This window comes from Bidens hawaiensis, unplaced genomic scaffold, assembly GCF_021521415.1.
Source record: "Bidens hawaiensis isolate Kalapana, Puna unplaced genomic scaffold, B.hawaiensis_p1.1 tig00044218_1, whole genome shotgun sequence".
Lineage (NCBI taxonomy): Eukaryota > Viridiplantae > Streptophyta > Magnoliopsida > Asterales > Asteraceae > Bidens > Bidens hawaiensis.
Window position 1 is genome coordinate 22,696 of NW_027497854.1, and position 13,876 is coordinate 36,571.

The 13,876-nt window shown below is 40.5% G+C and overlaps 1 protein-coding gene across 1 annotated transcript; it reads left to right on the forward strand.

Moving 5' to 3' along the window:
* The first annotated feature begins 5,020 nt into the window (after positions 1-5,020).
* On the forward strand, positions 5,021-10,805 carry LOC143594806 (protein SLOW WALKER 2-like). The gene is made up of 16 exons (XM_077074027.1): positions 5,021-5,717; positions 6,633-6,708; positions 7,299-7,418; positions 7,565-7,640; positions 7,745-7,813; positions 7,945-8,025; positions 8,092-8,163; positions 8,248-8,340; positions 8,421-8,573; positions 8,659-8,742; positions 8,822-8,965; positions 9,060-9,149; positions 9,222-9,304; positions 9,398-9,754; positions 9,846-10,068; positions 10,146-10,805. Exons 1-16 carry the CDS (start codon positions 5,021-5,023, stop codon positions 10,803-10,805), a joined length of 3,078 nt encoding a protein of 1,025 aa, XP_076930142.1.
* Positions 10,806-13,876: the final 3,071 nt, after the last annotated feature.

Consider the following 13,876-nt stretch of genomic DNA (forward strand, 5'->3'; position numbering starts at 1 on the left):
GAAGCTCATTAGTTAGCCTACCCTCCTGGTAGCTAACCATGGCTTCCCCCAACGCACCCGGAGGAGCAGCGTGGCGAGCCCAGTCCACGCACTCCACAGGTGTGCGAAGGGTTGTTCCTCGGCGTATGTTCCATCGAGGAACATACACTTCATTGGAATCCGACACTGCAAAAGAAACAAAAGCAGTAAGGAAAAGATGATAAAAAACATAAGGGAAAAAGAAAGGAACCCTACGCACCTGTAGGGTCAATGACAGGCCGATAGCCGCCAAACCCATCACCTGAACCTAAAGGAAATCCATCCAACAGGTCAGGCAGACGGGAAGGTGGCAAAAATCGACGGGAAGCCCTGCGCGTACCTGATGGTCCGGCCATCGGTGCCGGTGGCGCGGGCATGGCGGCAGCCGCCGTGGTCGCCGTTGTGGTCGCCGCCGTGGTCGCCGCCTTGTAAGCAGCAGCAGTAACCGCCGGCTATGTGAAGGATGCTGTAAAAATCGAACTCACAGCCGGCGGTGACGTCATCTCTGCCGGAACAGTTGGCTCAAAGGAATGATCAACTGGACCAGCGGATGCAGGCGCAGGCGCCTGGGTCGACGCCTCAGGAAGGCTGACCGAGCCTACCGTCATTGGCGGGGGGATACTCCCCTGCGCTTCACCCCGGAATGCGTCAACACCCACGCCTGCACAAAGAAGAAAGTGTTAGATAAATTTATAGTGATAAATCTGCAGACATTATGATTGTACTTACGGGTTTTCTTGACCCTGAACGTACGGACGGGCGGGGAGGAACCCGATGGAGCCGGCCTCTTGGTACCGGTCACCGTCGTCTTCGTTGGTTCTCCGGAGGTAACGGTCGTAGCCTCCGGAGTAGTGGTCTCCTCACCACCGGGCTTCCCCGCCACCTCTTCACTATCTGACTCCGAGTCAGAGAGAACCACTGGATCAGCTGTGGAGGCCTTCTCCTTCCCCTTCACGCCGGCAGCAGCCTTCTTCTTCCGCACAAGGGGAGGACCATCTGCGGATTCCTCAGAAGAAGACAGGATGTAAGGATTTCCAGCAACGGGTACAGCATTGAGGGGTTCAGGATAGAATATCTCCTTACCTGGCCGCCGGTGGCTCAGGATCTCTTGGCCCGGCGGATAGACCTCCACAAACCTATCCGCCGTTTGCTCCAGGATGGGCTACTCATTGTCGTCCAGAGCACGAGTGCCCACCCGCACGGGACTGTCAGCTTCCCGCGGGAACAGGAGCGACTCCAAATTATTCCCCTCTGAAAGAAAAAGAAACAGTTAGAAAATTAACTAATATCAGCAAGAAAGACAAGACATACCATAAGGAATAGAGTTCAAACCATATTCAAGAAGGATGGGAAACCGGGACGCATCCTTCCATACCCGGCTCATCCCCAGCAGCACCATCCCGGACTCCGCAAACCGGTAAACCGGAGATTGGACCCGGGATATCTTCGCGAACCATTCAGCCTCCTGGTAGCTGGAAGCGTGAAGGCTCGGAAGCGCTTGACCCTTCTTGAACTTCATAGCAATGGGGATGGCGCGGGCAGAGATGTAGAAGAACTCCCGCTTCCACGATCGGAGACTGCGCTCGGTCACGCAGATCTTCAAACCCTTAATACGGGTTGTCAGGGTGTACCACCCCTGGACGCACCTCCAAGTATAAAAGGTCATCAGGCGGTCCACGTAGGGCTCAATACCCAGAATCCGACACACCCACTCGAAGTGCCGGACCTTGGCAATCGCCATCGGATGCACCTCGGTCAGGTGCACCCCGTGCCTCTCCAGGACACGGTACACAAACTTTGTCAATGGGAACCTAAGGTTCCCATAAACAAAGAATGCAGCATATACCCCGATCTTGCCACTGGGGGCATCGTACACAGTCTGGTGGGATTCAGGAAACTCAGGCTCGAGAGACTCGAGCATGAACTTCCTGACGATGTACTGGTACTGATCGACAGGTAGAGCACACTGGCACTCGCCAGCAGTACTCCTATCGTCGGCTACAGCTTCAGCATCATGAGAAGACATTTTTGCAGAAAGAAGAGTGATTTCGGGAAAATGCTTGCCTGAAAAAGGGGAGTATTTGCCGGAAATCACTAAGAAGAAGAAGAAGAGAGGTGAAAGTGTGGATTACAAAGAGGCCTCTCCCCCTTTATATACTAATCGCAATTAATGCGGTGAATTTAATGCGGAGGAGAGAGAAATCGAAGGTGCAATGAAACTATGACACGTGGCAAAAAGCAGGCTGGCAACAGCTGTTGACAGGACGTGTGCCAGTAATTTCGCGGCCACGCGCCCGAAAAATCGTGCCCACGCGCCAGGAAAAGCGTCTGGAATGACCATGTTCTGTCACGTCACCATAACTTCCTGCACGTCCTGACAGTCAGAAGAAACCGTCGCACGACGTTTCATAGGTTTGGACTGTTCTTATCTTTTCACCAACTCTTCGAATTTCAAAATTCAAAAAATTTGAAAATATTAAAAGGTAAGCGGGAAAATACCCCTTACCCCTTGGCAAACAAGTAACCGTAAGACGGATGCGGGTACAGTGTAAAGGCAAAACCCTTCACATACCTAGCACCCGCAGGGAATTGAAGCCAAATAAACCTTGGCAAACAAGTAACCGTAAGACGGATGCGGGTACAGTGTAAAGGCAAAACCCTTCACATACCTAGCACCCGCAGGGAATTGAAGCCAAATAAACCTTGGCAAACAAGTAACCGTAAGACGGCCGCGGGTACAGTGTTAAGGCAAAACCCTTCACATACCTAGCACCCGCAGGGAATTGAAGCCAAGTATTCATCGGCAACCAAGTAACTACAAGACGGGTGCGGGTACAGTGTAAAGGCAAAACCCTCCACATACCTAGCACCCGCAGGGAATTGACGCCAGGAAAACCTTGGAAGTAAAGTAACCGTAAGACGAGCGCAGGTACAGTGTCAAGGCAAAACCATTCACATACCTAGCGCTCCGCTGGGAATTGAAACCAAGAAGGATCTTCTGGGCAATGCTAGCGGAAACGGAAATAACATCCCCGCATAGCGGGAACGTCGAGAACTATGTTGTTTGAAGCTCCAGGATGGAATTGGTGGTCTTAACATAATTGATCACTATGTTCAAAACTACCAAAACCTCATGGAAAATCCATACAACTGGGACTCAATGCTCCTGACTTGCGAGGAGGTTACAGACCTACCCGCATCATACCCAAAGACCAAGCAGGAAACTCGGGCATTTCTGCAAGTGACAAGGACTTCCGCGGAAAGAATCCCCATGGAAAACCTTACAAAACCCTTTTCAAAACCCTTTGCTCAAAGTCCAAAAGTTCACCTCACTTTATTAAACACGCATGAGAAGAACATTGGACTGGGGGGACTTGAAGAGGTAGGTCCCAGTAGAGCCCATTTGGTCCCGCAAGACTCACCTTAAACAGGGACGTCTGCGCAAAAACCAACTGGATCCGCAGGACCAACCATGCTCAGAGACGTGACGTCCTTACGCGCAGTACGCAAGCTGTTCCCGCAGGAAATGCCTCCCATGGTGAAGGACTCCGCCTGTTCCCGCAGCCTCGGATACAAGCCATGAGGGAAGGCCACCCGCGCAGCATGGCTACACGCACTAGGTACTTAGCTCTCGATCATTCAGTGTCACCTGAAGGAATGAGCAAAGCCGGGAGCAATCCCGCACAGAGGCGGGAGGGGGAATACTCCCGCCCAAATAAGCCAGTCTGTATACTGAAGGACCTTTTACTGTACCTGACGAGGTATGGGCGAAAGATCTGATCAGAGATACGACAGCTCACTGATACAGCATGGCGAGCAGCATGCTCCTGTACTGTATCACTATTAGCCGCTGCCTACTCACCAACTACTGTCATACCACGTGCGTAGCCGGCAGTTGGTGGAAAGGGAACAGTATACAGCAGGCCTGGTCACTATCAGCCGCTGCCTACCCACCAACTACCAGCAGGGCACGTGCGTAGGCTACTGTTGATGAACAGGAACACTGTTGCAGCCGGCCATACCTCCTTGGAAACCTACCTTCGGCTATAAATACCCCAAATGGTATGATCATCGAGACACATTACATTATCATATTATCATCATAATATACCTGATATCTGCTCTAGCAATCTCTTAATATACTTTTATATTTAAAGAGCAATCTAGTCTGATTCTCACGCCGGAGGGTGGTCACAAGGAGGAACCCCCCCCTTCTCAGTGACGAGCTCACGGTGTCTGTTTTGCAGGTTATCAGAAGAACCATCTTCCAAGGGTCTAACCCCTCGTGGGAAACAGCTATCCAACCCCCAGGTTACCAGTAATCTGCCCGGGGTCCGGTTAGTGTTTCTTCAACAACCGAGCATGAGTTGAGCTTTTGCTCGTTTAAGGTACCACACACGCTCTATCCAAGCTTAGAGCATGTCTGGGATTGAGTTTGAAAGCTAGGATTTGAGGCTTTTAGAAAACTGATTTTTAACCCTTTAAAATAGTTAAAATAAAAAGCATTTTCGTGATTGCCAAACACATTTTATAACTTATTGGCTTTTTGAAAACACCAATAAACAAATAAGATGTTTTCAAACTCAATCCCAAACATGCTCTTAGACTCATTAAAGATTTTTCCTCAATTAACCAAAAAAAAAATAAATACACATATAAATCAATTATAATAAACAATAAACTATCCGAGTCCGAGCTTAATAAAACAACTCATTAACAGAGCTTTAGAAAAAAAGCTAGAAACGAACTAAACTCAACCTCGAACTCTTGTAGGTCAAAACTAACCGAACTCGACCCTAATCAAGCTCGGGCTTAACTCGACTCAGCTCTTAGCTTGGCTCATTTACGCCGCGCGGTTTCTATGCCATATACCGATACCAACAATGGCTGAGCTGAAGCTCAGCTCAGTAGATATTTAACCAGCTTCAAACTCAATAACGACCTAAAACCCTAAAAACAGACCTTCAGGGTTTTCTGCCGCCACCACCAGTCACCGGAAAAAATGGCAATCAAGAAGAAACCAATCAAGAAGAAACCACCACCACCACCATCCAATCCCACCGCCACCGACGCCGACACCAACCTCCAATCAGAAGTCGCCAATTTCGCCTCTTCTCTCGGCCTCTCTTCCTCCACTCCTTCCTCCGGCTTCAACGATATCGACTTCCGCAAACCTACCAAATCACAACGTAATAATAATAATAATAATAATAATAATAATAATGATAATAATAATAATAATAATAATAATAATAATAATAATAAAGCACGTCCGATTAAACCTAAACCTAGGGCTCAACCACAACCACAATTACCAGTCGATGACACCTCAAAATCATTCGATAAATACAAGCATTTACCGAAACTGCCCTTAATGAAGGCGAATTCACTCGGCGTGTGGTACGCTGACGTGGCGGAGCTGGAAGAGAGGCTGTCGATCGGAACCGGTGCGAGTCGGAAGAAGGCGGAGGCGAAGGACGTGAGGGAGTGGGAGAGGCTGGTGGAGAGGAAGGAGTTAGGTGAGAGGTTGTTGGCGCAGTATGCGAATGATTACGAGCAGTCGAGAGGACAGAGTGGGGATATTAAGATGGTGTTGGCCACGGTGAGGACGGGCACGGTCACGGATAAGGTGTCCGCGCATTCGGTTCTGGTTGGGGATAATCCGATCGCGAATGTTAAGTCGATTGATTCGTTGATAGGTACATTTGTTTGGTTGAAGTAGCTGTTTTTTTTAGTTATTTAGTGATGTGATAGATATGTTTTGCATAATGCGTGATAAATTACTTGTAGCTTATGCGTTAACATAGAGTTAAGAGACTTATTTTGTTTTTTTTTTTTGAACTTATGATTATGAATTTAAACTCTGATTTTTTAGTGTTTATAAGTTATCATCGTACTCAGTAAATCCACCAATAGCAAAGCTATGGCAGAGTCTGAGTTAACAAATTTAGTTGATTTATTCGTTTTTAGGTATATTTGTTTGGTTGAAGTAACTGCTTTTTTTAATTTAGTTATTTAGTGATGTGATAGATAACACATGTTTTGCATAATGCGCGATGAATCACTTGTAGCTTATGCGTTAACATAGAGTTAGGAGACTTATTTTGGTTTTTTTTGAACTTATGAATTTAAACTCTGATTTTTTAGTGTTTAAAAGTTATCATCGAACTCAGTAAATCCCACCAATAGCAATGGTAGGAATTAAGTTAACAAATTAAGTTGATTTATCGCTTTTAGGTATATTTGTTTGATTGAAATAACCTAGAAGAGTAATAAACTAGAAGTGTGATAACGCGTGTTTTGCATAATGCATGATGAGGTCTGATAAAGACTTATTTTGGTTATATATAAAATTTTTTTGCTGGTACTATAGCTTTTTTTTTGAACTTATGAATTGAAACTTTGATTTTTTGGTGTTTAAAGTATATATCGTAAGGGATTGATGTATGTTGCTGAAAATAACAAATTAAAGTATTATTTAAAAATAGTTTTTTTTTTCAAAATGCATCGGGGTGCATCGCGCATTTTAAAGCCAAGGTTTTGATGTTGGATGGAGATTGATTTTGGTATAAGGAGAGTTGATTTGAATATGAACTTGTTATTGTGATTTGTAGGTATGGTGACATCGAAAGTCGGGAAGCGGTATGCTTTTACGGGATTTGAAGCATTGAAGGAAATGTTCATATCAAGGCTGGCACCTACCTTCTTAATTTTGTATCCAGTAGAAATTATTTTCTATTGTTGAATTTCATGATCTATGAGTAGTAGGATCAAGGGTGAGCATGGCTAGGATCGGCTATAGGTTAAAATCGAACCTTGAACTGATACAAGTTATATATTGGTTCAAATAAAGAATTAGCAATCCTTAATAAGCGACAACCAGTATGCTCTTTGTAAAAAAGTTGTAACACAACTTTTCTGACATAAGTGTATAGCATGTTACATATTAAAATAAAGCGTGTAAAGGTTGATTATAATGTCGGTTCAGTTAATTTGGTTGTTTATGCACACACAACCATAACCAAACCATCAGTTTTTCAATCGGTTATTTCTGTTATGCGGCTTTTCTGCTCACCGTTATCTATAGTTGCATCTATCCTATGATCACCGATTGATTCTGGCTTTACCTTTCTGTGTGGTGTTTTTATATTAGATTTCCAACTTATGCAGTTCCAAGCTAGTTTCTTTCAGAAGTTGGCCTCGTGTTATTTGTGAAATAATATGATATTGTAACCTCATTATCTCTGTAATAACTGGTTAATATTCTTTGTTTTTATCAGTTTATTACCTGATCGTAAGCTGAGGATGCTTATTCAACAACCTTTGAATCACCTTCCCGAATCAAAGGATGGCAACTCCCTTCTTTTATTCTGGCATTGGGAGGAATGCTTAAAAGAAAGGTACATCAAACACCGTCTCAAATGTATTTCACCAAGTTACATTTATGGACGATTCCAATAGCAGTATAAAGAAAATTAATAAATAAATAAGAAAAGCGAAGGAGCTCAATATATTCATTGAATTTGTTTTTTGTGTTTGAACTCAGATACAGGCGCTATATAAAAGCACTTGAAGAAGCTTCTAAAGATGTACTAGCCACACTTAAGGATAAATCATTAAAGGTTCGTCTACCTATACATTTTTGTGCTTTACCTGGATATTTATTTGCAATAAACTCTATGCATGCAAGCTTTAATAACCTGGGATTATTTTATAATGCTTGCAGACTATTTATACATTGCTGAGGAGCAAGTCAGAACAAGAACGCAGTTTGCTTTTTCTACTTGTGAATAAGGTTTATATGTTGAGTGTTGACACCTCATTTATAAAAAGACAATAGTTTAATAATCAATGCTGGCTTTTTCTAGTCACTGCATTTTTGTGGTTATGGAATTGAATTTTATTATTTTGGTTTCCTGTCTGCAGCTTGGGGATCCTGAAAATAAGGCTGCATCTAATGCGGATTATCTATTGTCAAAGCTTTTGTCAGATCATCCTAATATGAAGGTATACAATTCTGTACTACAAAATAATATAATATTTGATTTTATTGATGTTTCTTAACTCTTACAGGCGGTTGTGATTGAAGAAGTGGATCAGTTTCTTTGCAGACGTCATTTGGTGATGCGAGCCAAATACCATGCTGTATGTTTTAATATCCAAAAACTTAAAAAGTTAATTTATTGATCATCAAATTAGCATCTGATGCAATCTGTTAATTATGAGCAGGTTAACTTTTTGAGCCAGGTTCGCCTGAGTCACCATGGTGACGGGCCAAAACTGGCAAAACGGTTAGTAGAGATGTATTTTGCTTTATTCAAGGTAATGCGTGAACAAATTTTTTTTAGCTTTGGCTGTATGTAAATAATGCAATAACACCAAGTCAAATTTCATCGTTTCAGTTGCTTATCTCTGAAGCTGGTGGAAATAGTAAGCAGAAAAAGGACAAAGAAGAAGTTAAAAAAACTTCTAGTTCTTCCAAAGACAAAGATGCTAAAAGTGATACAGATTCTCATGTTGAAATGGATTCACGATTGTTATCAGCTCTTTTAACAGTTAGTATATGTTTTCTTTTGGTTTACTTATGTAATATAAAATCATTTCAACACGATTTAATGATTTCTTTTTATAATTCAACAGGGGGTCAACAGGGCTTTTCCTTATGTCTCAAGCAGCGAAGCAGATGACATTGTTGAAGCTCAGACGCCAACGCTCTTTCAGATGGTAATCTCATTAATAAATTTGATTCTTTTCTGTAGGTGTCTATTTTTGTTAAGACATGCTTTTACTTGTTTAATTGCAGGTTCATTCTAAGAACTTTAATGTTGGAGTTCAAGCATTAATGCTGCTTGATAAAATTTCATCAAAAAATCAAGTTGTTAGTGATCGGTTTTATCGCGCTTTATACTCCAAACTCTTACTTCCTTCTGCAATGAACACTTCCAAGGTAAGTTACCTTGCTGAAAATCCTATTTCACATGCTATTATCATGAATATCACAAATAGTTACCTAATTTATTATGGATACAAATCTCTTTTAGGAAGAATTGTTAATTGGTCTTCTTTTACGAGCTATGAAAAATGATCTTAACTTAAAGAGAGTGGCTGCTTTTGCAAAACGTTTGTTGCAGGTAAATATCAAACTTTACATACACATGCATGACTTTATTATTCAAGTATTTACTGTTCAAGATATTGTACAGGTGTCCCTTCAGCAACCGCCTCAATATGCTTGCGCATGTCTCTTTCTTCTTTCTGAAGTTCTTAAATCAAGACCGCCTCTGTGGTACGTTTTTTTAATCACTTTTTGATTAATATGACTGTAAGAATAAATAAAGTTATTTACTTATTTATTTATTTATTAACTCTTGCTGTGCAGGAACATGGTACTTCAGAGTGAGATGGCTGATGAAGAAATTGAACATTTTGATGACATAATTGAAGAAACAGAAGTAGATAAAGCAGCAGGTAGTTCCGGTGAAGATGCTAATCGTAATGATGTTGCTGATGATAATGAAGATGATGTTGAGGATGATGGTGGGTCCCCAGCTCCTAGTTCTGATGACGAGTTTTCAGATAAAGAAGATGATGACGACTTGCTAGAGTTTGACGGTTTGACTAATCTTCAGGAGTCTAAAAAGAAATCTGGTCAAACCGCAAGTCAACCACGAGTACAAGATGCAAAGTCTTCATTACCTGGAGGATACGACCCTCGTCATAGAGAACCTAATTATTGGTATTTTTGTCTACTTATAAGTTATTATTTTAGTTTTTCACTTTTTGTATATATATATTTTTATTTTAATAATTTGTGGTGATTATGACAGCAATGCAGACCGTACGAGTTGGTGGGAATTGATGGTGCTAGCTTCACACGCTCATCCTTCGGTTTCGACCATGGCTAAAACCCTTCTGTCCGGAGCCAACATTGTCTACAACGGGAACCCGTTAATCGATCTTTCACTTGTTGCTTTCTTAGACAAGTTCATGGAAAAAAAACCAAAAGAAAGAAATTGGCACGGTGGGTCCCGCATCGAACCTGCCAAACAGGTCAGTTTGTAAACACCTTACTTTTATCAGGCTGTCTTTTTGTTAACATTATGACTGAATCATGTATTGTTATACAGCTTGATATGAGCAAGCCATTGATCGGGGCGGATATTCTTCAGTTAGATGAAACAGATGTAGCACCGGAAGATGTTATGTTCCACAGGTTTTACATGAACAAAATGAATTCCACAAAGAAACCCAAAAAGAAAAAGAAAAAGGCCGGAGACGATGAGGCGGCTGACTTTGACTTAATAGGCGAGGAGGGTGAAGACGTAAGTGACAACGAAGAAATTGACGCCATCTTGGATTCCACAAACACCGCTCTAGACGCTGACGGTGATTATGATTACGATGACCTGGATCAAATTGCTGACGAGGATGATAATGACCTGGTGGGTAATGCCAGTGATGACGGTATGGAGTTTCCAGCGGATATGTCGGAAGATGATGAGGTGGTGGGCGGCGACGACGATGTCAACATTGGTGACGCACAAGACGGAAGTGAGGAGGAGGATGACGTGTTTGAGGTTAAGCCGTCGAGGAAGAGGAAAACCAGAGGGAAGACTGGTGCATCCCCGTTTGCAAGTATTGAAGATTATGAGCATTTGATGAATGATGATGACGGTGAGAATGAGAACGAAATTGAAAATGCGAAGAGCCCTAAGAAAGATAAGAAGTTTAAGAGGGGTAAAAAGTCAAAGTCCAAATCCAAAAAGAAGAAGGGTTCCAAAAATTAAGGTTTTGATGTTATTTTGCGCGGTTGTGTTTTAATTAACTCGTATCTGTTTATTGCAAGTAGTAAGGAACAAATGATGATCTGGAAATAGCAAGGAGACGGTGAACAAGTAAGCCGTTTGAACATTCTTTTTGTTCTCAAAACTGGATAAAGCTTAAGATAACATACAGTAGTATTGTTGTTTGATGAGAAATATTCAATTTTGGTTACTTTATTTATACACTTGTATGTTACCGTCAAGTTCGTTCTTGCGTTTTCTTAAATGTTGCTGCATGATATTCCTTAATGCGATTTTGTTCTGTCATTCATAACTTTGTACTTGTCTTGTGATTTTAGTGTTAGGCAAATGTGTGTTTAGTTTACACTTAAATAGTTATAGAACTTCATTTACACTTTTAACTCAATGATGGATGTTCAAAGCCGGATATCTCTGGAAGTTAAAACTTGTATGATATAATTATTTCTTTTGCACCTTGGAGTTCAATCTATATATTAATTCCTAATTAAGTATTATACAAAATTGTCAGAAGGAAACAAGGCCAAGACAGAGATTATAGGAAGAGGATAGAATGATGTGAAAGAAAAAAACAATACAAAATCGCATGTTTTAAAAAAAACGTGTTTTAAAGCGTTTTTAACATGTTTGGACGTTTCATAAAATAAAGGTATTACTTAAGGCAAGGAAAGCGCCAAATTGGACTGCCTTTTTGTAGACTTCTTCTGTCCTGACCTGCTCTGAGCTTCCTGGAAATGGGTATTAAACCAACAGTTTTGGACTTGGGTGCTGGTGGTATCTTCTCCACCACCACAGTCAACACTCCGTTTTCACACTTGGCCGTGATCGCTGACACAGTTTTCGGGCAGCCGAAATTTCCTTATCATCTTCCCAGTCCTCCTCTCTAGTCTCAGGTACTTAAACCCTTCCTCCTCTTCATTCTCCTCGCGCTTGCGCTTCCTGTTGCCCCTTACTACCAACAAGTTTTCTTCCTCCACCATCACCTACAATGATTTCAAGGATTCAATCGATATACTCGAAAGATAATAAAACAGACACAAAAGATGATAAAACAGATACAAAACGGTTTTAAACGGGTCATGTTCGCAGGATGAACAGATCGGACCAGACACACCCCAAACCCAAAAGTTTTTTTTTTTCACCAATTGATTTAAATTTTTTGTAAGAAATTATAAATTTTTTATATAAAATAGAACACATATATTTTAACTACGCAAATATTATGTTAAAATTTTGTTCTATTTAATTTTAGAGTAAATAATGTGGTTTGTCCAAATTTACGATTTTAGTCAAATAGTTTTAAATTTGCGATTTTTGTCTATGTGGTTTCATTTCACTTGCAATTAAACCCTGAATTCACTAATCCTGTTAAATCTGATCGTTAAACCCATCAGCGTCACCTTCACGTCCTCTTTTCCCCAAATACACCCTAGCCCATGTTTGGGGTGTATTTGGGGAAAAATCACAAATTTAAAGCTATAGGTCTAAAACCGCATATTTGGATAAATCCATGGACGAAAACCGCAGGTCACTCTTAATTTTAAGATACCCAACCAATTTAAATTTAATTTAACAAATGACACACATTTTAAAACCATAGAAAAGAAAATAAACATGTTAAACAAAACAGGTCAAACCACGTTGGTTGGACCAACCTGACCCGTTTAGCTAAATGGGCTAAATGGGTTTATGGTTTCGACACGAAATTGACCCAAACCCGTTTACACCAAAAACAAATCACAAATTTCGTCCCCCACACCCCTCCCCCACCCCCCACACACAAAAAATAATAATAATAAAAACACCCAAATCAATGTTATCATCAAGGAATTTAACCAAACCTTAATTGCACATAACCCGTTGTATCTCTTGTGACTCTAAAACAAAACCCTATCCAAACTTCTCACAATGTCTAACCATCACTCCGTTTATATACACTAAACACATGTATATAACTTAGTTTATATACACTAAACATACACTAAACACATGTATATAACTTGCTAGCCAATATATTATCAAATTTTAAATATAATGTAATTAATAATAATAAACTTAACCAACTTGTCAACTTTGATCCTCCCATATTTACAACTTGAGAAAACGGTCCAAAATTACCAACACAATAACATGTTCAATCTCCTTAAAAGTCATTTTTTCGTCGCGAATTTTCGATTAGTTTAGTTAACTGATTGTCGGATTTGGACAAACCAGGGACATCCATGTACATGATCAACTCCTTTGGTGTTTCCACAATATCAACCGGAATGTTTCCTTACGATTCTTCGCCATTGCGGGATTCATGGTGAGACCGAGTAGACGGGAACATCAGCTTCTCAAGTGCACTAGGGTGTTCGAGCAAGTGGCTCACTAGACCACCGAAATCAACCCTGCTGCTCATGGTGTTGGTTGGTTGATTGATTTTAGTGTATATGAATAATAATAACTGATGGATAAGATGAGATGAGAAGTGAAGTTATGAGTGAGTTGAGGTTTTAATGGAGATGAAAAAGGTTCTTGTTGTTATGGGACATGTCTAGAAGCTTCAGGTTTGTTGCGGATGTGTCACTCTTTGCTAAACTGTATTTTTCCACGTGTCCAGGAGTTACATCCTTTACTTTTTGCTTTTAATGATTAAGCTATTATTATTATTATTATTATTATTATTATTATTATAAACTGTAGTTGTTTTTTACTTTATCCATATCCATACTATCTTTTGAATTTTAAAAGGTATCAAACATATTGTTTTAAGCACAAATCATAATGAATAAGATTAAGATATTTTAGAGGTAATAATTTTTGTCTTTTAACAAAATCATATACATTGATTTTAATTTATTAAAAAGTAATTACAAGTTTAATCCTTTAACTTTAATCCCATTTTGTTAATTTATTGAATAGTTACATATATACCATACCCCTTATTTTAAATCAACCATCCCATGAAGTTTAAACGTTTATAACTTTTTCGCATGTTAATATTTTTTAAAAAACATTATCCCATAAAAACGAGTATTTTATTCTATTTAATTTGAGGATGATATTGCTATACT

Coding starts and splice junctions, on each gene's coding strand:
- LOC143594806 (XM_077074027.1), top strand. CDS start 5,021: ATGGCAATCAAGAAGAAACCAATCAAGAAGAAACCACCACCACCACCA. Junction 6,709..7,298: donor AAGGAAATGTTCATATCAAG/GCTGGCACCTAC, acceptor TGTTTTTATCAG/TTTATTACCTGATCGTAAGC. Junction 8,026..8,091: donor CAGATCATCCTAATATGAAG/GTATACAATTCT, acceptor TAACTCTTACAG/GCGGTTGTGATTGAAGAAGT.